Source organism: Chiroxiphia lanceolata, chromosome 1 (genome assembly GCF_009829145.1).
Source record: "Chiroxiphia lanceolata isolate bChiLan1 chromosome 1, bChiLan1.pri, whole genome shotgun sequence".
In the NCBI taxonomy this organism is placed as follows: Eukaryota; Metazoa; Chordata; class Aves; order Passeriformes; family Pipridae; genus Chiroxiphia; species Chiroxiphia lanceolata.
This window is the reverse complement of record NC_045637.1, coordinates 97,707,390-97,731,366: the sequence shown is the minus strand read 5'-3', so window position 1 is coordinate 97,731,366 and position 23,977 is coordinate 97,707,390. Positions and strand designations below refer to the sequence as shown.

The following is a 23,977-nucleotide window of genomic DNA, read 5'->3' as shown; positions in this document are numbered from 1 at the left end:
CTGTGTAAACTAATACTACCAGGTTTCAAGATGTGACTTTTAAGTGCCCATGGCTAGATAAACCAGTTTTTCATTAATTTGTCAGATTACTCCATAGACAGAATTGTTTCTGTCTCATCTGTCAGGGCTCCTCCAATGATCTGGAATAAATTAGCCTACATATGTCTCTGCCCAGGGTGGGGGGATTGGAGCTAGATGATCTTTATGGTCTCTTCCAACTCAGGCCATTCTATGATTCTGTATGCTTCTTATATAAACATGACATCAAATAACAATGTTTATTCTCAGAAGAGTAAAATTTGTAAAGGTAGATGCACGTCTGCTTTCTTCAGTGCAATGAACCCTTATTATAAACCATAATCAGACTTATGATGCTTGATTAATCCTTGATTCAGAAGATAAATTTCGAAACAAATTCCTCCTGCTACTCTCTTCTAAAGTAGAACTTGAAACATAGGAGATAGAAAGAAAGTTGTCAAAAAATGAATACTATGTAAAAATGTAAAAGGTTTTTCTTCTGTAAGAGGCTTGAATTCTTCTGGTGTTGCTTTTGAGGAAAAATGTGCAAAGCCTCAGACTGACCAACTTCAGAAAAACCATCTCCATAGGAAGGCAGGAATTTTCTTGTACAGGGAATAAAAACAACACCAAAGTGCAAGTGGAATTGGAAAGGATAAAAACTAGGTGGATTCTTAACTTTAGCTGAAAGTCAGGAGAACTCAAACTTCAGTCACCTCCAAACCTTGAAAAATTCTTGCACCAAAATCATTAAATTATTGAAGAAATTTTAGCACAAGTCTTGAAAAAAGTTGTCTGTTTATTTACCTGCATTAACTAAGGCACAATCTAATATTTTGACTCCTACAGGTACTTTTCTCTGCTGCAAGTAGTCCCATTAGTTAAGGACACATCAATAAAAACAAGATATCAGCAAAGAACTCATTCTGTGACTATAATACAACTGTAAAGAACATAAAATGGAGCAAAATTACAGTGCTTCCACCGAAATAAATAAAACATCTTGTACCTAGGTGAGTTGCAAAATTGAAATTATTGCTCCATAACATACAGTTATTTATTAAAGAAATTTATCAGTACCAGCACTGCACGGATTTCTTTTTCTTTGTATATGTATATTTCTCTGCCAGATCTGAATGCAATTTCTGCAAGCTGGTTTGCCTCCTCCTGCCCTTCCCCTCAGCTGGAGAGAGCTGCATGACTGCATCTTTTACTCCAGTGCAGTGAGTTTTAAAAATGTACCCTTTAAAAGATTTCAAGGTTGTAAATAAATGTGCAAATAAATGTGCTAAAAAGGAATAGCATCTAAGTTGTTAATATGCTGTCAGATTATGAAACATTATCGGCAGATGGGACCATTTCAACACAGGTGTCAGTGATAAGAGAGTCCTGGGGAACTACTGCAACACAGCACTGCAGTCCAACATTTCATTATCTATCATGTCTGTTGGTCATCAGCTAATTAAAATCTTGCATCACACGATGTGATACTAAATAGGAAATAAGACCAATGATCATACAAGACAAGAATATACCTAGGGTTAAATGTAAAAGGTGTGGTGACAGATGGCTTGTGGCTACCTCAGAGCAGCCTCCAAAAACACCACTAGCACAGTTTCACATCCAGGAAGATGCTCTGCTTCAGGCTGGCTTGTACCACACCAGCTCTAGTTCACTTGAGTCTCATTTTCTGAAGTGCTGAACACCTGCAATTTCCCCTGATTTCAGCTGGTGTAGAGAGTACTCAGTGCTTCCAAAAACCAAGCATTATGCATAAGCAAACACGGTCTTAAGAAGCAGATGCTCTACAAAGCCAAAAATGCCACCAATTACACAAAGCCTCTGAGTTTCCTCCAGAGCAGAGTTTGAAGTGTGCAGCTTTATAGAGAGATATTTCAATACCTCCAGCCAACTACACAAATAGAGATAACAGATAACAGGAATAGAGATAGAAAATAATAATGCCACCCTCACTACTGTCAGTCTTGGAGTATTTTAAACATCCAAACAGACTAGGTGGTGCTCACTCTCTCCATGCTATCTGTCAGGCAAGGAAACAAACTACAGCAGGTTCAATAAGACAAATCACTTTACATTTGAATAGGGCAATTTCACACAAGGTGGATTTCTGAAACAATGTCGTCTTACCAAAGAAAAGGAAATCAGAGGAAGGAGCTGTATTGCCGCCAGAGAAAACAGAACAGCATGATTCTAAAAGCATTGTTGCTTTAGTGGTTTCACAGAAAAAAAAAATTTACTTGGGTAACAATTGCCTAAAATGCACAGAAATATAGATTAAATATAAACACAACTGTTTGAGGTAAAAACAATAGTAGATAGTATTGATTATTCCACTGGTTAGTTTTCAATAAAGTCGTCTATTTTGTGCACTCTCGGAGTTAAGAGCTGGGTGTCTCTACATGCATGAGGCCACAGTGCAGGGACTTAAGAGCTGCAGCTCAGCCCTCTGCAACTGGCAACCAAATGCTGGAGGTTTTCAATCTATCTGGAACAAAACATTTTACACATATTATGGATATATTAGGATGTTGGTATTACAGTGTTCTGGTATTTGAAGTTATTCTTTTTTTAAAGGACAAACACCATTATAAGGTGAGAACTATTGAAAACAAAACTAACTCTTACATGATAAATTCTGTCAGGTTGCACCACTTTTTAGAGTCCACTTTCTTCATCATCTCTTCAAAGGATTTTCCACAGGCAGGCAACTTCTCTAACATGAGAGATTCATTGCAGAGATCAGTCCATTGACGTGCACCTAGGTAAAACCAGAAGCACCTTAAACCAAAAACACTGAAATAGAAGCAGGAACACTTCACTCAAACTCCTCACACAGTTCTGCTTGCCACTTACATTGTCGTAAACTTAGTATTCAATATTCTGAGCAATTTTAGAAAACAGAAAAAGTATATCTTTACATAAACTTACCGAAAACATGACTTAGTATAAAATACGAAAGGTTACCACATATAGTATTGCTTTTTAGACCTAGCATAGAGGAACCTATCTAATCACTTTTCTAATCTTACTTAGCTTCAACTCATACTAATTTACTACTGCCCATTTGCATTTTCACTTAAAAAGTAACCGGATCTCCTGATCATACACTTCAGTATAGAAAGCACTTCTCAAGCTTACACAAATGCATCCCATTCAACTAACTATATTACTGTGAAATTACTTTAACATCAGAAACTTTTGCGTATCTTACCAGCTAAAGGGCTTGAATTTTCACAATCACAACTTTTTCTTTAGTGTATCACTAAAAGAATTGTCCAGAGTTCAAGTCTTATGACGAGCGGCTGAGGGAGCTGGGCTTGTTTAGCCCGGAGAAAAGGAGGCTCAGAGGAGACCTCATCGCTCTTTTACAACTACCTGAAATGAGGTTGTAGACAAGTGGGTGTTGATCTCTTCTCTCACATAAAAAGTGGCAGAAAAGAGGAAAGAGCGTCCAGTTGTGTCACGTGAAGTTTAGACTGGATATTAGGAAAAATTTCTTCACCAAAAGGACAGGAACAGGCTACCCAGGGAGGTGGTTGAGTCACAATCCCTGGAGGTATTTCAAAGACGTGTAGATGCAGCACTAAGGGACATGTTTTAGTGGTGAATTTGGCAGTGTTAGGTTAATGGTTGGACTTAATGATCATAGATTCTATGACTCTATGAATTATTTACAATTATCAGTTGAAATTACAGCACACAGTTACTTGCAAAGAAAGAGTTAACCTTGACTTGAGCAAGCCTGTAACTTTTTCAACCAGTAATGGCAACTCCACAACATTTAGAGTCAAGGTCAAAGGTTTTTCTCACCCAGCACATGACTGCATTGGAATACAAAAACAGTATTTTTATATTTCTTATAAAATTGAAATTCTGAAAAAAAATTATTCAGATTAATGAATTTTATTTTGATAAGGCTGAAACATTTTGTTTTGATTAAGTATGTCTTGCTTTACTTTTACAGATGTTACTACTTTGACTGTTCTGTATAAAAAATGCATATATTTTGTAGAACATTAAAAATTAACTAAATATATATATAAACATATTTAATACAAATGTCTAAATTAAATTAGTCATGAAAAAACCCAGTGTAATTTCTTCTTTTCACAGCAGCATAAATCTGAGAAATGGATTTACCTGAACAAAACTGCAACTCTAACAAAACCTGCATATATGGCAATCCTCCTGAGAACTCCAGAGGAATGGCTTTTTTTCAAGAATAAAGCCAAGGAGAACAGATCACTTAATCCTAAGAAAAAAGAAGTGTAAGTGGAATCAGGTCTTGTGCACCTTTTTCTTCTGAACCTATGTTTTCACTGAGAACCTATTTACACCAGAGAGAGGAAGTATTTCTTTTCCTTGTATTAGTTACTTTAAAGCAGGATCCCATCATTGCTGAAAAGAGCTAGTGGTTCTAATTTTGTGTGGTAACAGCCAAATACGCTGCCAGATGAACTGTGATTAAAACCGTGCAAGACTTTTGCTAGATGAGAAGGAAGGAGTAGTCCTAATGGCACCATTCCTTTCTGTTTAGAAAAAAAAATAAATCCAAGGCAAGATGATGTTTCAGGCTTCACATCATAATCCAGCCATCAATCAGAAATTTTGAACATCTTCATTCAAAATGGTGTACGTGATTGTAAAATAGGCTTGAGTGCACATCGTTTCACCCATGAAGGAGACTGCTCCTTTTGAGCCTGGGCAGAAGCACCGTGCAATTTAAGTCCAGCTATCGCAGCTAACTCCTTACCTGGGGCAGTCACTGTCTCTGTGATGCTTTCACGTACTTTCCAAGAGCAGCAGCCCCCCAACAGGACAGCCTGTGCTGCACCTGAGACCCTAAGTCTACACAAATCTCTCCAGGTGTACAGCTAACTCACTAGACCTAATCTTACCTTCCTCATCATGTCTGATTGTCAGTGCTCTTTAAAGCTAACGTGAAGTTTTCACCCCGTCAGCAAACAGTCAAAACTATAATTAATCACCAGTGATAGAAATAGTGAAAATTACCAAACACGCTGCATAATTTTGTCCTTAGGAAGTTAACATGATAGCATGGATCCTGCCTATTTAAGCATTCCTGTCAATTCATCTGGCAGCTGCACCAGTTACAAGTTATACTTTCCACAGTTAGATCTGCAGATGAGCACTAAAGCTGTGCAAAATTCGAAACCAGATACAAAAATTGCACAGCTGGCAACTTAAATCCTGCACTGATGCTTTGACAAAAGTTAAGCAAAGCTGCCTTTTCTGGCAGAGTATTCTAAACAGCCAGAGTATTCTAAATCATTTGATTTATAACCCTATAAATCCAACAGAATACGAGTTTCTCCTCCTCTACGTCATGTGTGCCGACAATTTGCTCCAATCCCTTCCCAGTAGGGTGTTTAAATGGATTTCCCATGGTCTTGTTTTTTTTAGGTTGTCTCTCTTTAATAAATCTTCAGTATTTTGCAAGGTTATAGAAAAAAACTCTGAGTCATTTGACAGCAATATGATGTCATAAGAGTTTCTGTCTAAATCCCTGACCAATGGGGTTCAAAATCATGAATAATTCTACAGTTTAACTATCACTATTGAGAACGACCTTCACAAAACACTACAGCACTCTCTCTTCATATAGCCAATGGGCAAGACCAGTTGCAAAAATGCATGACAGCTGACTAATTGAGATGAGATAGGATGAAAGTTCTTATCCAGTGGTGGCCATTAACCAAACAGAAACAGAAGTTGAATTTTTGAAGTAAAGCTCACCTGCGAATCCAAGCGTCATTAGACCATTAACTAAGGAGGGGGAAAAAAAAAAAAGAAAAAAAGAGAGATTAATTAGATACCTCCACACTATTATATAAAAGAATTAATGCAGATACAAGCAAACTTGAGCATAATTTAGATTTCAAAATAATATTCAAAATGCTCATTCAAACATTAGTTTCAGTTGTATTAAAGAGTGTGTCTGAACAGAATAATGAACATTTAGAGAACATTATGTTTTTAAATTCTTTTTAATCTATTCTTTAAATGGCTGAGTCACTCAGACTTGTAATGGGTCTGTCCACACCACTCCTTCCTGTAGTTTCCAACATTAACGATTAGGGATAGGGAAATTGCACTTTAAGCTTCTTGAGGGTGAAAAAGTTGGAGAAGGTAACGCACTTGCTCAAAACATAGGTAAACACATTCTAACGTGTAGAGGAAAAAAAAATCCTTTTGCTATTAAAATTAAGCAAACAATAATAAATGTGTGCTCTCTTCATTTAGAAATGTAATGCTCTGTTTCACAGTCTCCACCTTTTGCACAGTGAAGTCACACACTTTGACAAACATTACATTCAAAACCTCTAAGCTTCTCATGCAGATGTCACACTAGCATAGGTATGTCAGAAGAGCATCCAAATGGAAACACAGACTATGCCAACAGGAGAAGGCTTCTGATTAGCTATTTGCAGTATATCCAGATGGATTAAATCAACAGAAGCCCACTGTGTTTGCACAGCTCCAGCCACGCTTAAGATTTTGTAAATATAGCTAAGAGGGATGTGGCTTCAATTCTTTTTGATGTCTCACTGAAAAAAAAAATTGCTGACAAATTTTATAGTGTAGGCCTCACATCAGAAATTAAATGACTGATTTCACACAGATGGGTGCCTCCTGTTCCTTGTTTATACAACACATGTCACCCCAGTAAAATGAAGCCTCAGTACCAGTCACACTGACCTAGACTGCGAGGGACCCCACTGGGATGTGCCAGGCTGTCAGTTGTGTTAACTGCAAATTATTGGGTACATGCATGGAAGAAGAATTTAGATCCTTCTAAGGAGCATATTTTTAATCCAGAGAAGCATTAATCTCTATCTTAGTTACTAATGAGCCAGAAATTACTGTGAAGAGCAGGAATTCACACATCGGAAAATTGCATTGCATCCAAACATGTAGAGATGAAACTCCATTTTACACTCTGACAGTAGTATCTCCTTCACAAATAGAGCACTTTTTTTTCCCATGCTATTAACTCTTATAAATATACTTGATTCTCTGGGTAGGTTTTTCTTGAATCCTCCCTTGAAAATGTGTCTTAACCACAGAAGACTGAAGATCAAATTAAAAGCACACTCTGTGATGAAGCCTAGCCCATCCATTCTCAGGAAACAGTCTAGGCGTATACAGTTACCCTAGTTGCACTCTTTAAAGAGCACAGACTGCACCTCCAGTTCTTATTGTATCAATTCCTATCACTGTGCTCTAGATTTTTCATAATTATTGCTGCAGTAATTTTCATGAGACCACAGCAAGACAACTAAAACAGGGTTTACAACTAGAAAGAACCAGACTTCCCCAAGTGTCAGCAAGGAAACCTGCGACAAACGTAATACGGAATAAAGACTCACAGGTTAGCGCTCACAAATCCTCCTGCTCACAGGAAGATGTGCTTTTTGCATTTTTCTGACCATAACAAAGGATCACAGGGTGTTTTGCACCCATGCTCAATCAGAAGACTTTGGATATCTTCAGAGAAGGGTAAAAAAACAACTCAGACAACCGTGTGCCACCTCTCTACTTTTTTTGTTCTGAGATATTCAACTCATAACAAAGATTTAATCAGGAGACCATAGCATGCCATGATAGTTTACACAAAAAGTATGACCCTTGCAGCAGCTCTTACTTCTTGAAAGGCTGATGCCACCACACCTCATTAGAAGATACACAGAGGAAGCAAAATGGGTCACAGTATTGGAAGGTGTTGCCATGATCCCAAAATAAAACAGTTGCCATGCACTCCTACCTGAACCCACATTTAGGGAAAGAAAAGTAGGTTCAGTTTAACTGTACAAGTTGCCTGCAGGCTAAATCATGTCAATAAGGGACCACAGCAATTGCCTTTAACATTTTTTTTTCTCCATACACTACAGTGGCATGTATGATCACCCCTAGTATTAGCCAAATCAGACGCAAAGAGATCAACCAGGTTGGAGCCAGAGCAAGAGATGAAGGAAAGTATCATCAAATAAAAGACAAGAAAAAATAGGTTTGAAGGGCTTTTGGAAAGAAGAACAAAAGATAATCAAAATAGGACAGAGTAATAGAAAATAAGAAAACTGAGAAAAAAATCCACCAGTTTTCTATTAACAACCTGCTTCAAAAATCTTGTATATGACAAAATAGAAAATCCATTCCTAGACCTTCACTACAGCCTCCTATTATCTACTCTTTACTCTCCTTTTTTAAAAAGACCTTCTTCTGACACTAAAAAGGGAGTTAAGAATGAGATTCACAGAAATATGTTAATTCACTATTGAGATACATGACAGGGTAACTGCCCTGTAATTTTCTCAACTATATAAACTTCTGTGAAATGGAAAAATATTTCTCAATGTTTATTTTTCTCCTATACTGTTATTATTCACGGGTATTTTTCCCAGAGGCTTAAAAGTAGCACTGAATGTCTGTCGTCCAACCACTTTATAAATCTGGAGCAGCATATGAATTGCTGTGTGTTCTTCCTACTGCACATTTCTCTAAGCACATTTTAAGAATAATTCTGAAAATCTTGTGTAAGTATATAAGAGGGAAATGTTATAATTTTCCCTTGCCTGAATGTTTCTTCAAGATGCTGCTATTACTGACAGGATCGTAAGATTTTTGAGTGGCTCTTATACTTTCTCAGAATAATTCTCATCTTACCAGACAAAACTCCTGTACACAGTTTTGCACCAGCAATTACAGCTGTATAATCTTATGTATATTCTTTGAAATTTGTGAAGTCTGATTCAAAATCTCTTTTCTTTCAATTATAATTTTCATAAGAAAAAAAAGAACATGTAATGACCTGAAGAACATGTAATGGCCTCATGTCAAGAAACTACTTCTATACCTCTTTTTAAAGACAATCCTGCCAATTACCATCATCTAATCTTTAACTACATCAGGACATCAGATCTCTATTGGAAGTTATGTACTAAACAAACAGCTGTCTCTCTGCAGAACCTGAAGTTTCAATGATAGCAGCACATAGCTGTGCAAGAACTGTCATGACATACAGTTCATGAAAGCAACTAAAACCACAGTTTGAAAAGGTAATTGCTGCTCTGCCATCAGGCACCTATGATATGTTGGAAAAACAGGTGAGAGATTAATACTCTATTGATATTATTTTTCTCATACTGATCAATAGCTTTTTTTTTTTATACACCTGATTTTAAATACTGAGCAAGTCAATTTTACAGAAGCGTAATGCTTCTCGAGATATTTAAACGTTAAATAAAGTTACCTGTTGCAGAGGTGCTATTAAAGATCATGTTAAACTCATCAATCTTTTATGTAAACCTGAAGTTATTCCACTGCAGGTGTTCTGGCAGGAATGCATAGACACTTCAGGGCATCTAATGCACAAGGAATTCCCATGGAAATCACTTCTCCTATGCTCTCACACAGAGTCAAGAGGTATCCTACTGCATCAAAAAAACACTGGTTACAATTGCAGTAGGGTTTCTTTATTATCTGTTTCCTGCGCATATATAAGGTCAGGAGCCTCATTTCGGTAGAGTCTGTCTGAATACAGAAGGAAAAGATGAGCTAACACAAGCATTGCATGGTTGCCTTTCAAAGCCTTCTCTAAAAGCCCTGTGTTGGGGTCAAGTCAAATGTATGTGGCCAGACGCCACAGACTTTGAATAGGCTAAGAAATCCTGAAACTTGATGGGAAAGCCCAGAAAGGTCCCTGTTTAGAGGCTACTATAAAAGTACAGAAAGGAAAAATAATGTTATTGGTACAAAAACTAAAGTCCCACCTGCCAGCCTTTAAATAACTCTCTTTACAGTAAGTATGGCTCAGAAGGTCATCTTTTGTTTTCAGCTATTGCCTGTCCTTTTGACACTTCATAAGAGGAGTGGGACAGGGACAGAATGGAAGAAAATCATCACAGTGTGAAAGCAGCCAAGGAAATGAGGCAACCGAAGTTCACAGAAACAGGCAATGACAGGAACTCAACACAAAGGAAGGATGCTGGGAATAAACAGAAGCTTGCAATAAATACAGTACTTGAGAGAAGTGTTACACTTGTGCTCAAAATTCACCCAGGAAAAAACATGCCTCACCACATGGAGTGGCAGGAGCAAGGTAATCCTGCTGGCAGGGTACATTGATCTGTTCCTACATCCAAGAAGTTAGCTAGAGAGCTAGCATAACACAGAACTCGGCTTTGCATTACCTCCTTCTTTGATGCTGAATCCTTTTTAATATTCTTTTTATCCCCTTGTGTCAACTGCACAGAACATGCATATATAGCCACGGAAATGTAATATCCAAAACGAAAAGTGCAGTTCAATGCTGTATTCTATCGCAGTTTGAGGCAGGACATTATTGCTTTTGAATTGTTAAGGTAATTTTAGACAGTTAACCATTTTGGACACTAGAGTCTTCTTCCTGCAGAGCAAGAAAAGCATGAAAGAAAGCAGCTTAACCTTTTTCATTCCATTGGTGCAAATCAACAGGGAATTACTGAGGGTATCAACTGTTCAGACCCATGTTAGTTCAGAGTTCTCCAGGTTTCCAGTGACTCCAAAGAAATGTGACCATTACTCTGAACTTATGCTTCAACAGCGAATTTTTCAGAGCAGTAATACAAATCATTGTCCATTATATTGCTTTCTGAAGTTCTTAAATAACTGCTGGCAGTATATTAATATTGCTCCACAATTTCTGAACAGTCTACGTCTACTTCAAGAAGTGTTGGATAGGTTTTCTGCTACTTTGTTTGAAACAAGTATGTCTTATTTAAATAAACATATGACAAGTGTTTTAAATAATATTTATTAATAGGTAAATATTTTAAGTTATCTATTAAGAGATATTAATTTATTAAATAAATAATCAAATTAACTATACCAGTTCAACAACAGACTTGTGGAGGGGATTACTTAGCTGTACACTAAGATCTGTATTGTACTAGCAGTTGTGTTACTCAGACTGAAATGTAACAATGTTTTGAACTCTTTTCTGTCCTGCTATGTTTTTGATGAAGCACTGTGTAGCTGAAATATAAAATACAGCCACTGACTTTTAGACAGTGAATCAACTAAATATTCCAACTGCAGAATTAATAACTTTAAGTAAACTCTCTTCACACTTTTACAAAAGTGCTATACACAGATGTGATCCTAGACTAGAGATTCATCCTTCCAGGGATTAAAACTGAAGAGGAGTAAGAGGAGTACCTTTGTTTCTAGACTAGAAAGAAATCCACAGCATTAGAAACTGTTTAAAGATGACATTCAGCAACAAGCACAGCATCACCAGGCAGTCGAGGAAGGTGATTGTCCTGCTCTGCTCTGTGCTGGTGTGGCCTCACCTCACAACTGTGTGCAGTTTTGAGCACCACAACATAAGAAAAACAAAGCTCTTAGAGAGCATCCATAGGAGGGCTACAAAGATCACAGAATGAAAGAAGAAGAAATGAAAGAAGAAAAGACCTCTGAGAACACTGAGTCAAACCTACGACCAAACACCACCTTGTCAACTAGACACACAACAACACACTAAGTGCCACATCCAGTCTTTCCTTAAACACCTCCAGGGACGGTGACTCCACCATCTCCCTGGGCAGTTCACTCTAATTCAAACCAGGATGCCATTGGCCTTCTTGGCCACCTGGGCACACTGCTGGATCATCTTCAGCAGTTGTCAACCAGCACCCACAGGTCCTTCTCCACTGGGCCACTTTCCAACCACTCTGTCCCCAGCCTGTAGCGCTGCATGGGGTTGTTGTGGCCAAAGTGCAGGATCCAGCACTTGGCCTTGTTGAACCTCAAACCATTGGACTTGGCCCACTGGACCAGTCTGTCCAGGTCCTTCTGCAGAGCCCTCTTGCCCTACCCCAGACTGACACTTGCACCCAACTTGGTGCCATCTGCAAATTTACTGAGTTCAGACTCAATGCCCTCATCCAGGTTGTTAATAAAGATACTGAATAGGACTGGACCCAACACTAATCCCTGAGGGACACCACTAGTGACCAGACACCAACTGGATGCAGCACCATTCACCACCACTCTCTGGGCCCAGCCATCCAGCAAGTTCTTAACCCAGCAAAGAGCACATCCGTCCAAGCTGTGGGCTGCCAGCTTTTCCAAGAGAATGCCATGGGAAATGGTGTCAAAGGTTTTGCTGACAGTGTAGGATGTAGAGGGAAAGCCATAAGATGAGCTGCTCAGACCACTTGGCTTGTTCAACCTGGAGAAGACTGAGGGGAGACCACATTATGGTCTACAACTTCTTCATGCGGGGAAGTGTAGGGGCAGGAACCAACCTCTTATCTCTGGTGGCAAGTGACAGGACCCGAGGGAATGGCATGAAGCTGTGTCAGGAGAGGTTTAGGTTGGATATTAGAAAAAGGTTCTTTACCCACAGGGTGGCTGGGCACTGGAACAGGCTCCCCAGGGAAGCAGTCACTGCACCAAGCCTGTCTGAATTCAAGAAGCTTTTGGACAACACCCTCAGCCACACGGTGTGATTCTTGGGATGTCCTGTGCAGAGCCAGGAGCTGGACTTCAAAGATCCTTGTGGGTGCCTTCCAACTCAGGATAGTCTACAATTCTATGATTTAAGGTGTTTGAAAGAGAGTTCCAGAGGACCACGTGCGTTGGAAGACGCCTACAGTCAGCACAGACAAAGCACAACAGCTTTCCTAACAAACTCAAATTCACTGAATTCACTTGTGTGTTTGTTACCCAGAACATAAGGCAAAGACTGTTATTTACAATGTACAGGCCTTCCAAAGGCTTTGTACTCCTTGTTTTCATCTAACTTCTGCCTGCAAGACCTGATCTTCCGAGTCCTGGTGTACTGTAGTTGCCACATAAACGTATAATGTCTAAAACAACCAGATCACAGCTCTTCATAATTTATGATTACAGATAAATACACCTAGCAACTGAAAGTTCCTTTTTTTCACTCCTGAAACATCTGTACTTCTTCAGATTTATTATAGCCTCATGAGGTATCACTACTGAGGTCTCCATTTTACATGAACTATGGAAACAACGACAGAACTAGTAGGAAATCTGTCTCAGGTCACAAGCAGGAACCAGTATCACTGTTATCTACAGTGTGAGCCAGCAGCAGTCTGGTGCCATGACCTCTGTTTCACCACTACCTCTTTCTCTCAGAAAACGTTACCAAAGCAACTGAAGAACATGATCTCTCTGCCCAGAAGATAATTGTGAACTGTGTCAGCTGTGCAATTTATGGGAAAGGTACATCAACTAATGAGGCAGTATAGTTCAGATTCATTCCCCCCCAAAGGTGAGATAGCTTGCAATTACTGTTGAGAGACACACACACCCCAGACCGCATCAGAAGTGTGTCAGCCCTTGAAGTTGGCCACCTGCATCCAGGACCTCAGTCTGACACTGTACCACTGATCACCTGAAAGCACATATTTGATCTAATGGCTGCTTGTTATTGTAACTCAACTGCCTGTCATTAGTTGAAAAGGCAGGAAAAGACACAAAAAAAAAAAGTGATGTGACATAAGGTTTTCCTATAATAAGAAAACATAAGGTCAGCACAATACTGACTTTTCTCCATACCTAACCACCTGTGAAAGCGTGTAAAACACTAGTCTCTCAAGGTCAGTAAGGACTCCAGTTTGCTTCTGTGGAGCAGTCTGAAAATGAAGTCAAGCAATTTTTTTTTTAATAACCTTGAGAAGTGGAAATGACCTATTAATGTTTCATAGACAAGGGTCACTGCACACTCCCTCCTGAGGAAGTCTTTAAAACCATGGGATACTTGAAGACATTAAAAGTTCCTTCTTCCCTTGACAAGCAGAACATTTAAATCAACACATTACCATTATAGAAGGCCTGGGAAAATGTTTTTTTTCTTTTTCTGACCAGACAACAAAAATCCCCACCCTGAACATCCACCTTCTCTTGCTGATGCATGTAGTGCTCTCGCAGACTCCTAATGCTGTTACAATATTATGTAAAAGCATCACATCAACATAATTGCAGTGAAGTCGTGTTTTCTGTGAATTCTATGCCTACCATGAAGTAAAAAGTTGGCTTGACCATTCATATCTGGGTTGTTTTTCTTCAGTAGCCCAGCATGACTATCAGGGCTCCAGAGCTCTGGATACTCACCTACATGATCACAGATTATTTTAAATGACATGTTGCCATGAAGAACAAGAGCAATAAAACACCGACAAAACTTCAGAGCTTTGCATGTCTACCTATACTTCTATGTACGTACCTGGTCAGAGCAGATGTGAGCGGCTCTTCACAATAGCATCCTTCCTCCAATGAATAAACACTGAAACAGATCCTTGCCAGCACAGCATGGCACCATGATCCCTGCACATCACAATTTCTTCTGGATGTATATCCAAATAGGAAACTACAAAGCAGCAGATTCTGGTACAGGAAATTACTTAAGTCAAGCTACTGTAGTAAATCATTCCTCTCAGCGGATCTGAGGACCAGAACTGAACATCAGAGAAGCACAAATTCCCAGGTATCTGCCTCCAAGGCACACCGTCCAGCCAACAAGGCAGGGCACATCTGGCTGTTCATGCAGAATCCAGTGCTCCTTAGTTTGCACTTTTTGTATTTACTTTCATTTCATGTTTTTTAACAGAGTTCTTTTGATTTGTTTTTCAAACGGCATGTGTCACTAAAGGAGTAAGATGTTATGAGAGTGAAATATTTAAACTTCTCTTTCTTCTCTTCCCCATCTACTACCTTCATGTGTTAACACCGTACTGAAAGTTGATTGCAACTACTCCTGTGTAATGGAAACAAAGTATTAGTAGCAATGACTCCATAAAAAACTTACTTTATGTATATCATTGTTACTGTAACAAGGCAGTAAAACTTTTAAATTCCAAGTTTTCTTTATAATCATTACTAATTTCTATCCTGTTTTTCTTTCATTTCAGTATTATACTAAGAAAAATTTTAAAAGTACAATGTTTTCTTAACCAGCCCAAGACCAAAAGACATTTCAGCAACAGCAGTTGAGTAGTGCTTACACATACATGCAAAACTTGTGCTAGGAATATGCCAGCTAATGGGTATGGAAAACCAGAAATGGCTAACATTGTACAGAAAAATGCTACCCTTTATTTCTTCCTAAGTTAAGAGAATTGCTAGGGTGTGAAGAAATCATTTATCACTATTTGTGCCACCAGGCTGAAAGAGTGAAGATGATCAACCCTGAAGAGTAGGTTCCTAAGATCTTCAGATCCGCACATTTTTGCACTCTGGGATGGCTGACCATCAAGGTGCCCATCAAGCAGCTCTATCACTCCTCAGTTGGACAGGGGGAGAGAGAATATGGCAAAAGGCTCATGGGGCATGATAAGGACAGGGAGAAATCACTTAATAACTACCACCATGGGTAAAACAGACTCAATTTGGCAAAATTAATTTAATTTACTGCCCATTAAAATCAGAGTATGGTAATGAAGAATAAAACCGAATCTTGGAACACCTTCCCCCTATCTCTTGCTTCTTCCCACGCTCAGCTTCACTCCCAATTTTTCCATCTCCCTCCCCAAGCAGTGCAGGAGGATGGGGAATGGGGGCTGCAGTCAGTTCATCACGTTGGCTCTGTCATTCCTTTCTCCTCAGAGGGAGAACTTCTCACACTCTGCCCCTGCTCCAGCATGGAGTCCCTCCCATGAGAGAGTTCTCCACAAACTTCTCCAATGTAAGTCCTTCCCATGGGCTGCAGTTCTTCACAAACTGCTCCAATGTGTGTTGTTCCACAAGGTTTTAAGTCCTGCCAGGAGCCTGCTTCAGTGTGAACTTCCCATGGGGTCACAACCTCCTTTGGGCATCCATATGTTTTGGTGTGGGACCGTCTATAGGCTTCAGGGTCACAGCTGCCTCACCATGGTCTTCACCATGGGCTGAACAGGAATCTCAGCTCCAGCACCTGAAGCACCACCTTTCCCTCCTTCTTCACTAACCAGAGTTGTTTCTCTCACGTGTTCCTCCTCTCTTACACCTGCTGTTGTGCAGCAAGCGTTCCCTCATCTTAACTGTGCAATCCCAGAGGTGCTACCACCATCACTGACAGGCTTGGACTTGGCCAGTGGGGGGTTTGACTGAACAATATTGGTTACTCTCTATTGATCTATAGAACATTGGGGTTTGTTTAGCTCTAACACTATCAGTGAAATTGCAAAACAGTTTACCTAAATCTCCCTGCTTTCACAGTCTCAGAAACATTCTTGGGCTGAAATTTTCCATGATTTTGCTCTCATATTGGGGCAAACATTTTCTCCTAAAGCCTGAGTAAAATCCTGCTCAGGATTCTGGAGTCATGCAAGAAATAAGTAGAAAGGGGAGTAGTAGATAACAATGAGTATTTCCCTCCCTGTAGTTCTGCAAATGTGTCAACAATTCTTTTACTCATGAACTTATAAACAGCTTAATTTATTTATACAGCTGTGGAGTGGTATATTCTGCGGCCATAAGGAATCCCTCACATCATCCAGGTCTTACAATAGGTAAGGTAAAGGTCTTACAATAATTTCTGTACCAAGTCAATAATGTCTACTCAAAAGACAGATATTCTTCATTAACATTTCCAGTGCAGATTTTGGGAATGCAAGGGCGCATTTATGTGAGATTGTTCCTACCAACACTTTTTATTTCTTTGACAAGTTTTTTTATATATATAATTAATTGCAGGATAAAATATGAAGTAGCTGAGAGGAAAAAACCTAAATACTGCTCAGGCATAATCAGCATGCAACAGCATAAGCAGTATAGGATCAAGCATCCTTATGGTGTTGCAATGCACATTCCACCTGTTCTGTACTGTTCCACCAGAAAGATAAGACAAAGAGGAGTTAGAAACTACTTTAACTAACACTCACAGTAAATAGCAGGTGTAAAATGTCACATTACCACACAGATAGAGATTCCTCTCCCCATTTTTTAAAATAATTAAATCCCAGAAAAGAGCACTAACATTTCTTTCCAAAAACCTTAAAATGCAGAAAGAAAACACAAATATTTTGAGGAGCTTAATTTTCCTTTGACCTTTCCTTTGCAGTTGTCTTTTTTGCTGCTTCTAGTCTACACTGGAGCCACTTAAACAGAAACTGGACCAATGGTTATTCCAGCAACACTAACATTACTTCACTGTGCATCACTAAGTGTTCCATGGCAGGAAATTCAACCCTGAACATACCTCTGGAAATACGTTCAGCATCCACATTTACTAATGGTAAAGTTAGCTTCCTTGAATGCAAATCTAGTCTAGCTCCATGGGTCAAAAATAAGAGATTTACAATATTTTTTAATATCATACAGTAAGTTCTGATTTTGAGTTAGCCTGAAGTATTTAGCTTGTAAAAAACTACATATTTATCTGTTTTTCTAAAAATAAAATAGAGGAGATTCCCCACATACTGAATGACAATTGATAACTCTGCAGAAATACACGCTTTGAGCATCTCATTGAAAGCCAGAACAAATTTATTTTTCCCGTTTCACCTGGATACATAAGCTTAATGTTCTATCATTGAAAGATTACAACATCCATTGCTAAGTAAATTTAAAGAAACCTCTTTTACTATTAAATTGTACTTGTTCTTGGTACAGGGAGACCCTTAAGGAGTAAAACTGGACAGCTCAAGAACTCAAAGAGATGATAAAGGACAGCATTACATTTGTAGCCACTTGTCAAAAACAAACATGAAGAGGAAATCTGTTCTACAGCCCCATGTGACTACCAGACAGCAAAGCCCTGATGCGAAGGCTGATATAGTAAAGGGCCACCTCCACTCCAAACCTACAGAATATGTTTCTGGGTATCACAGAGACAGCCAAGTCTCTTCAAGTGATGAGACCAACTGCAAGCACCTGCGTGGCCTTCACACCTCCACATCAAGAGGACATCTTCCTCACAGCCCTGACGACACTCTCCAGTGCACAGAGGGTGAGCAAAAGAGAAGAGTACAGACCAAAGCTAAAGTTCAAGTGCTTAAGATTCAGAAGAAACATGGGCTTTGTGTCCTATTGATGAGCACTTGAACTTCTATAAGGTGCCATTTACTGTTCCAGTATCGCCCCATCTCTTCCCAATACCCTATGGGTGTGAAACCTTTTTTCCCTTCTGCTAAAGGCAGGAGGGCCGCACAGATCAAAGGCTTCACACCCTGTCAAATCTTAAACTGTGTATTTTGAGACAACAACAATGCACTAATATTTGATAACGATTAGACTCTCTAGGATCAATCTCTCTGCACACAAAGGGATGCAAAAGAAATCTGTCACTTGTGACATTTGGAAACAAAACTAAATTCCTGCAAGAAGTGACAGTCATTACTGGCCAACATGAATTATAGTATTTATTCTCACAGTGCCCACAGAATTTTTTTTTTCCAGATAATGCTCTACAAAATAAGGGCAAATTAGTCACATTTATTAGGGTGTGAAAGTAAGACACATGCTTTATCGCATGCTTCTGCATAATCCTTTGCTTACTCAGTTTAATCTAGTTAAACACAAACAAGACGTGTTTTTGCAACCTGGAGCTGGGCTAGGGCCCCAGCAATGTCTATCACATTGTCCTCTTCCTATGAGAGTCTCCTTGGCTCAGAGCATAGGTGGAACAAGTGACACCCCACCTATGGAAGGCCATCAATCTGGCTACATACAGGCAAAGTTCTGTATTCCTGGAGATAAATTGAGGCCAGCCGTTATGCAGATATGCTGCTTGTTCAAGACAATACGGTAGATCATGTCAAGCTGCTCCAAAGACAAAGGCTGGGATTGTCTCTAACCTTCAAACCATCTAACAGCGCAATTGCATTTTCTTTTAAGGTTTTTAGCGAGGAACAAAGCTGTCTCCTTGTTTCAGACTGGTTTCAGGAAAGCCAACATATGAAGGGAAATTAAGCCTAAAAACTTCTGAATAGGCAGCTTTCTCCTATTCCACTTTGCTACTCCTTTCTTTCCTCATATCAAGGTATCATTCCCACAAATGACTCAAGCGTTCTTCAAGCAGCTTTTAGATTGTTCTACATACACAGTCACATTAAAAAATTTCATTTTTTCTATTTATGGTTTCAAGTTTATCTCAATGCAAGACTGGCTGTGAAGAGACTCTTATTTTAGAAAAAAGCACAGGCTGTTTTCATAAAACACACAATAATACACTTCTACAATTTTATTCTGAAATAAAATGGCTCATGCAACAGCTTTCATAAACTAAAAAGGTGTGAATTAAAACACGTTTCATTATGTTTGTGAAAATTAATCTCTCCACAAGCCCTAGGAGACCACAGTTTGCTTTCTTCATATGTGTTTCTCAAGCACTAATTTCAATAGCCAAAACAGATGGTAGCAAGTGGTGTTTTGTAAGAGACCACTCGCTGTATTTTTTTCCTTGGTAAGGAAAACTGAAATTTGACTCATTTGTCTCCAATTCAAGCCATGAATCATCTCTGTTATCAGTACAGAGGTGGGGGAAACTGAACCACAAACCATACAAAAACTGCTGGTGCTGCAATGTTTAAACACAATGCAATTGACAAAATCTGCCATAGTTCTCCTTGAGGGAACCAAATCATGCTCAAAACTATTTCCTTAAAATCACGTAGTATGTGTGTATCTGCCCCTATAGCAGTACCTGTCTACCCTGCAGACATCTATCTTAACGGCCTCTGATGATTTGCATCACCAGTTTGACTAAAATAAACCTAAAAGCAAAGCCCTGACACCAAAGCTATTTAAAACCTTAACTACTATGTAAGTAGGGAGATCTCTACGAAGTTAAGAGCAAGGATTAGATCTCATTGGTGTAAATCAGATTCAAAAAGTCTCTTCTTCCTCCACATTTTCAACCTGGAATTACCTTCAAACATGGAGTGTCATTCCTCCTGGGGGCTTGGACCAAGACAGCTGGAGATGGTATTCGATCCTCTGCGCTACCACTTGCAGTTCACTTACCATCACAGAGACAACTGCAATCAGGAAATCCTGCCATTCACCCTGTCAAGAGCAGGTGGTATGAATCTATCTCCTGTTGTAAGTGCAGACCTCAGGAAAAGGGCAACACCTTGCCAAATAAAAGAATCAGGAGACACAAACAGGGTGAAGGATGGTGGGAAAAATGTTTGGATCCAACAGCAAGTTCTAACAGAGGTTGCATTTACACTAGATGCTTTGCTTTCAGGATGGATGCTGGTGTGGTCTGCTGCCTGTCTTCCTGCTTGCCTAGTGTTGAAAATCATGTTTTTAGAAAATGAAGCATTATATTTTAGAGAAGTGTTTTTGTTAGAACTCTGTGGTCTGTCTCAGAATCAGATGTACTTCTTTGCAAAGGTTTATTTGTTCTACATGCACACTCGCCTGGGTCTAATAAATTCAGAACTCCTATGACAGTATTCCCTTTCTTTGTTCCACCCTTTGCAGCTGCAGAACAGCACGATATATTCATAAGAAAATAATGAAAAAAAACCCCTTGATTTGGTTTTCAAACTTTAACCCGCTAAAATAGTTTCCTGTTTTATTTTTTCCCTCATTGGAATCCAAACTCTCCAGGAGTTACAGATGCTATGTTGCACACAAGGGTAGCTCAGAATCTGGACTCTAACACACAGCTTTTTCATTATTGTTTGCAGGGTGAGGTATAGTCTTTAGAATAAAAAGCAAAAACGTAACTGGGACCAGGCTCTGTTTCCAGGTTTCCAACTGTCCAGTTGCTCACCCCTGACCTGTTTAACACTGAGAAAACAGGATTATAAAATGCAAAAACCTACAGACAGTCTTTGAAATCTGCATTGGAAAACTGCTCCAGATAAGAATCACACCATCTCTCTTGATATGGGTTGATATACATATACTGAGAAAGATTAATCTGGAATTTTAAAAAACACCCAGCTTTACTCTAGTAGCATCTTTCAATTCAAATACAAATAGTACTACTGAAATGCAGGCGTTGCATAAAGAATGAAGGAGTAAACATTTGGACAGAGATGCCAAAACAATGACTTGTGTAAAAAAGCCACTTCAGCTGTTAAAAGTCTTGGTCAAGTCCTTAAGTTGCTCCTTGCCTCAGTTCCCATACACAGAGTAGAATAAGAGACTCTGGTATGATGGTAAATACATCACTATTTCTGAGGCGCTTAGATTCCACAAGTTAGTAAGTGTCTTCTATCTACAAATCTGCTAAGCAAAGTAGAGGATTTCACCTGTCAGCTGGCATTTCCAGCTCTGCACCTCGCCCCAGTTCGGGATGTTATCAGCACTTCATACGGAAAACAGAACCGACTGCATGCCTGTGTACCAGGTGCCTCAGTTCACGCATTCTTTACCCTCCACACGGATACTCACCACACACAGTAAATCCAACTTCTCTTATAATCACCGAGTGAACACATTGCCTTTTTTGTCATCCTTGCTAAGGAAGGACAACACAACAGATGGTTCTACATAGTGATAATGTGTCAAGAGTCCTAGGCAGAAAGATAGAGAAAGTAGTGGTCTGAGGCTACAGAAGTACAGTCCTGGTCCCCACCCAGATGGACTTCCCACTGCAGTCAGTGAGCTAACACTGAGGAATCCCGGCAAGAGTTTTACCTTAATGAGAGAGCTCACGGGTCTCTTGTTAGTCAAAAGAAGCCATTAGGAATGGTCATTCAATTAAAGTAAAAATTCTTCCAAAATAACTGATATTAAAAGTGTGTTTGTATTACTCAAGGAAGAAATTTAGTTTTCTACCACTTAAGGCTTTCTTTATTAAAAAACTCAATGTCACATCATACAACTTAGAGGGCTTTTCCTACTAGGAAATCAGTCTCATTTCATTAATTCTTGATTATATCTACTCTTTCCAATTTCAGGCAAAAGCAATGCATTATCAGTTAATAGATATCCTTAAAATCTTTTTTTTTTTTTTGTGAAAGGAACTAGCACAGTCAAAAATGCCTAACACAATTGATTTACTTTTGTTTGCCTCTCTGGTGAAAAATGCCCTGAGCCACAGGGACACTTCCCCTCACTCCTGCCAGTCAATCTCCGAAAATAAATCTCCAGAGAGCAATTTTATTTTCCAGAAGACACAGTAACATCAAGATGTGTCCCCATACAAAAACTGCCTGGTTCCCTAAATTCAAGATCACATAAATCTTTCCCGTGTCAAGACAGATGTTGGCCTCTTTTTTATTCCTTTACAGCTGGGAAATAACAAACTATGAGCAACTAAGGTAAGATTTAGGCAATCCTTAAGCCACAGAGAATCATGTATTTGACATGTGATCCTTTTGACAGATCAGGCAAAGATGATGCTACTGAATACTGTTGATATAATTATCCATTTATTTGGACATCTTTTCATAGAAAGATGTCCAGTGTTTACCACCTGTGTACTTTGGAAGTGGCATAAAGCAGCAAACAAAGTCAAAAAGTCCTCAGATACACCTTCTAAAGCTACAAGACCTGACTTTCTTCTCCCTTAAGTGTGACTCACAGAGAATTAACTACATCTCTGGGTATTCTGTTGAGTGAAGATGATCAGAACTTACTTCTCCCTGCAACTTTTGACCTGAATGCAACACATTAAATCTGAGAACCCCAAAACAAGCTATGTGTCAAGGAACAATAAGAGAGTTCTTCTAGTAGCAGAGCTACCGTAAGTGAAAGATCTGAATGATATCTCTGCTTAATAACTGCCTGCTTGTAACTCAATTACTCTAACAGGAATCAGCACCTCCGTCTGCAGCAGAAAACCTTCCTCAACGGCCAAACGCACCTCCCCAAAACCCATGTGGGATCTGAAAGCCCGACTAACGCTAGAAGTTTGTGAGACCATTTTTCTTGGGGCCTGAGCGCCCTGTGCCGTGTTTGGGGGCTCCTCTCGGCGATGGGAGGCTGCCGTCAGTGCGACGCTGGAGGGGACCGAGGGCCCTGACGCCTCTCACCGGCCCCGCCGCCGGACCGGCGCTGCCGAAACGCTCCCGCCGCGAAGCCGCCGCTCTTCTCGGGATGGATAGAGAGCCCCGGAGGGAAAGCAGTACTCGCAGCCTCCTGACCCACGGGCAAGGGACTCCCGGAGAAAACCTCCCTCCTAAAGGGATGCTCTAGCAATAGTGAGAGCGCTCACACCTCTCCCGAACTTCAGCCCCGCGCCCCGGCAGAAACCACCGCCCGCCGGGGCTGCGCACACTCGACGATGCTCGGCCGGTCCCGGGGCGGCAGCCGCCGGTGTCCCGGCGCGGTAGCGGCGAGCTCCTCCCGTCCAGTCGCCCCAGCCACTCACCCCACAGCAGCAGGACGGGAAGCTGCCGCCGACGGCTGCCCTGCGCCTCCATCCCGGCGAGGGGCCGCGAGGGACAGAGCCCGCATGGGGCGACCGGTCCGCAGCCGCGCAGGGACCAAGCCCACCTCAGCTCCTCCACCGGGGAGGCTTCTCTTCATGCCTCGGCGTCCAGCCTCGGGCGGGAGCGGGGGCGGAGGGGAGCAGCTTCCCCGCCTCCGGGTGCTCCCAGCGCCGGGAGGGCGGACCCGGCGGCCGGGCGGGGCGCGGGAGGCTGGATAGGCGGGAGTGTGCACGTGTGAGTGTTGTGTTTGCGTATGCATGTACACAGGGGGGGCTGTGCCTCCAGCTCCTCCAAAAGCCACGGCACGGATGCCGCTCCCAATCCACCGGTCTGGGTGGGTGTTTGGGGGGTAGGCACCTACCCCGCACGGGAGAGGTTCTGGTCCTAAGTGTGCAAGGGGCTCAGTGACTCCTCACTTCCTGCCGTGGGAGCCACAGCAGCCTCTCCCCTCTTGTTACAACATCCTGGCGGTGGGGGTGAAGGCATGAGGAGCTGAAGGGACACCTGTGTTAGTCCACCTGCAGCCCTTTCAGTTTGGCTTGCACGGCACTGACATGTTAGCATGCTCAATATTTACAGCTGAACGTGGGCAG

General features: G+C 40.6%; 1 protein-coding gene across 2 annotated transcripts in view; it reads right to left on the bottom strand.

Moving 5' to 3' along the window:
- RAMP3 (receptor activity modifying protein 3) overlaps positions 1 to 23,513 on the bottom strand; it is a 42,728-nt gene extending 19,215 nt beyond the window's left edge. The window contains exons 1-4 of one of the 2 annotated variants that reach the window (XM_032712781.1): positions 23,324 to 23,364; positions 21,400 to 21,521; positions 5,797 to 5,826; positions 2,665 to 2,797 (exon numbers count right to left, since the gene is read on the bottom strand). In XM_032712781.1, coding sequence (XP_032568672.1) covers positions 2,665 to 2,797; positions 5,797 to 5,815 — 152 coding nt within the window. In that variant the 5' untranslated portion in view covers positions 5,816 to 5,826; positions 21,400 to 21,521; positions 23,324 to 23,364. Of the gene's footprint in view, positions 1 to 2,664; positions 2,798 to 5,796; positions 5,827 to 21,399; positions 21,522 to 23,323 lie in introns of both variants that reach the window. The other variant, XM_032712772.1, reaches the window with a different exon arrangement.
- Between the last annotated feature and the right edge of the window lie 464 nt (positions 23,514 to 23,977).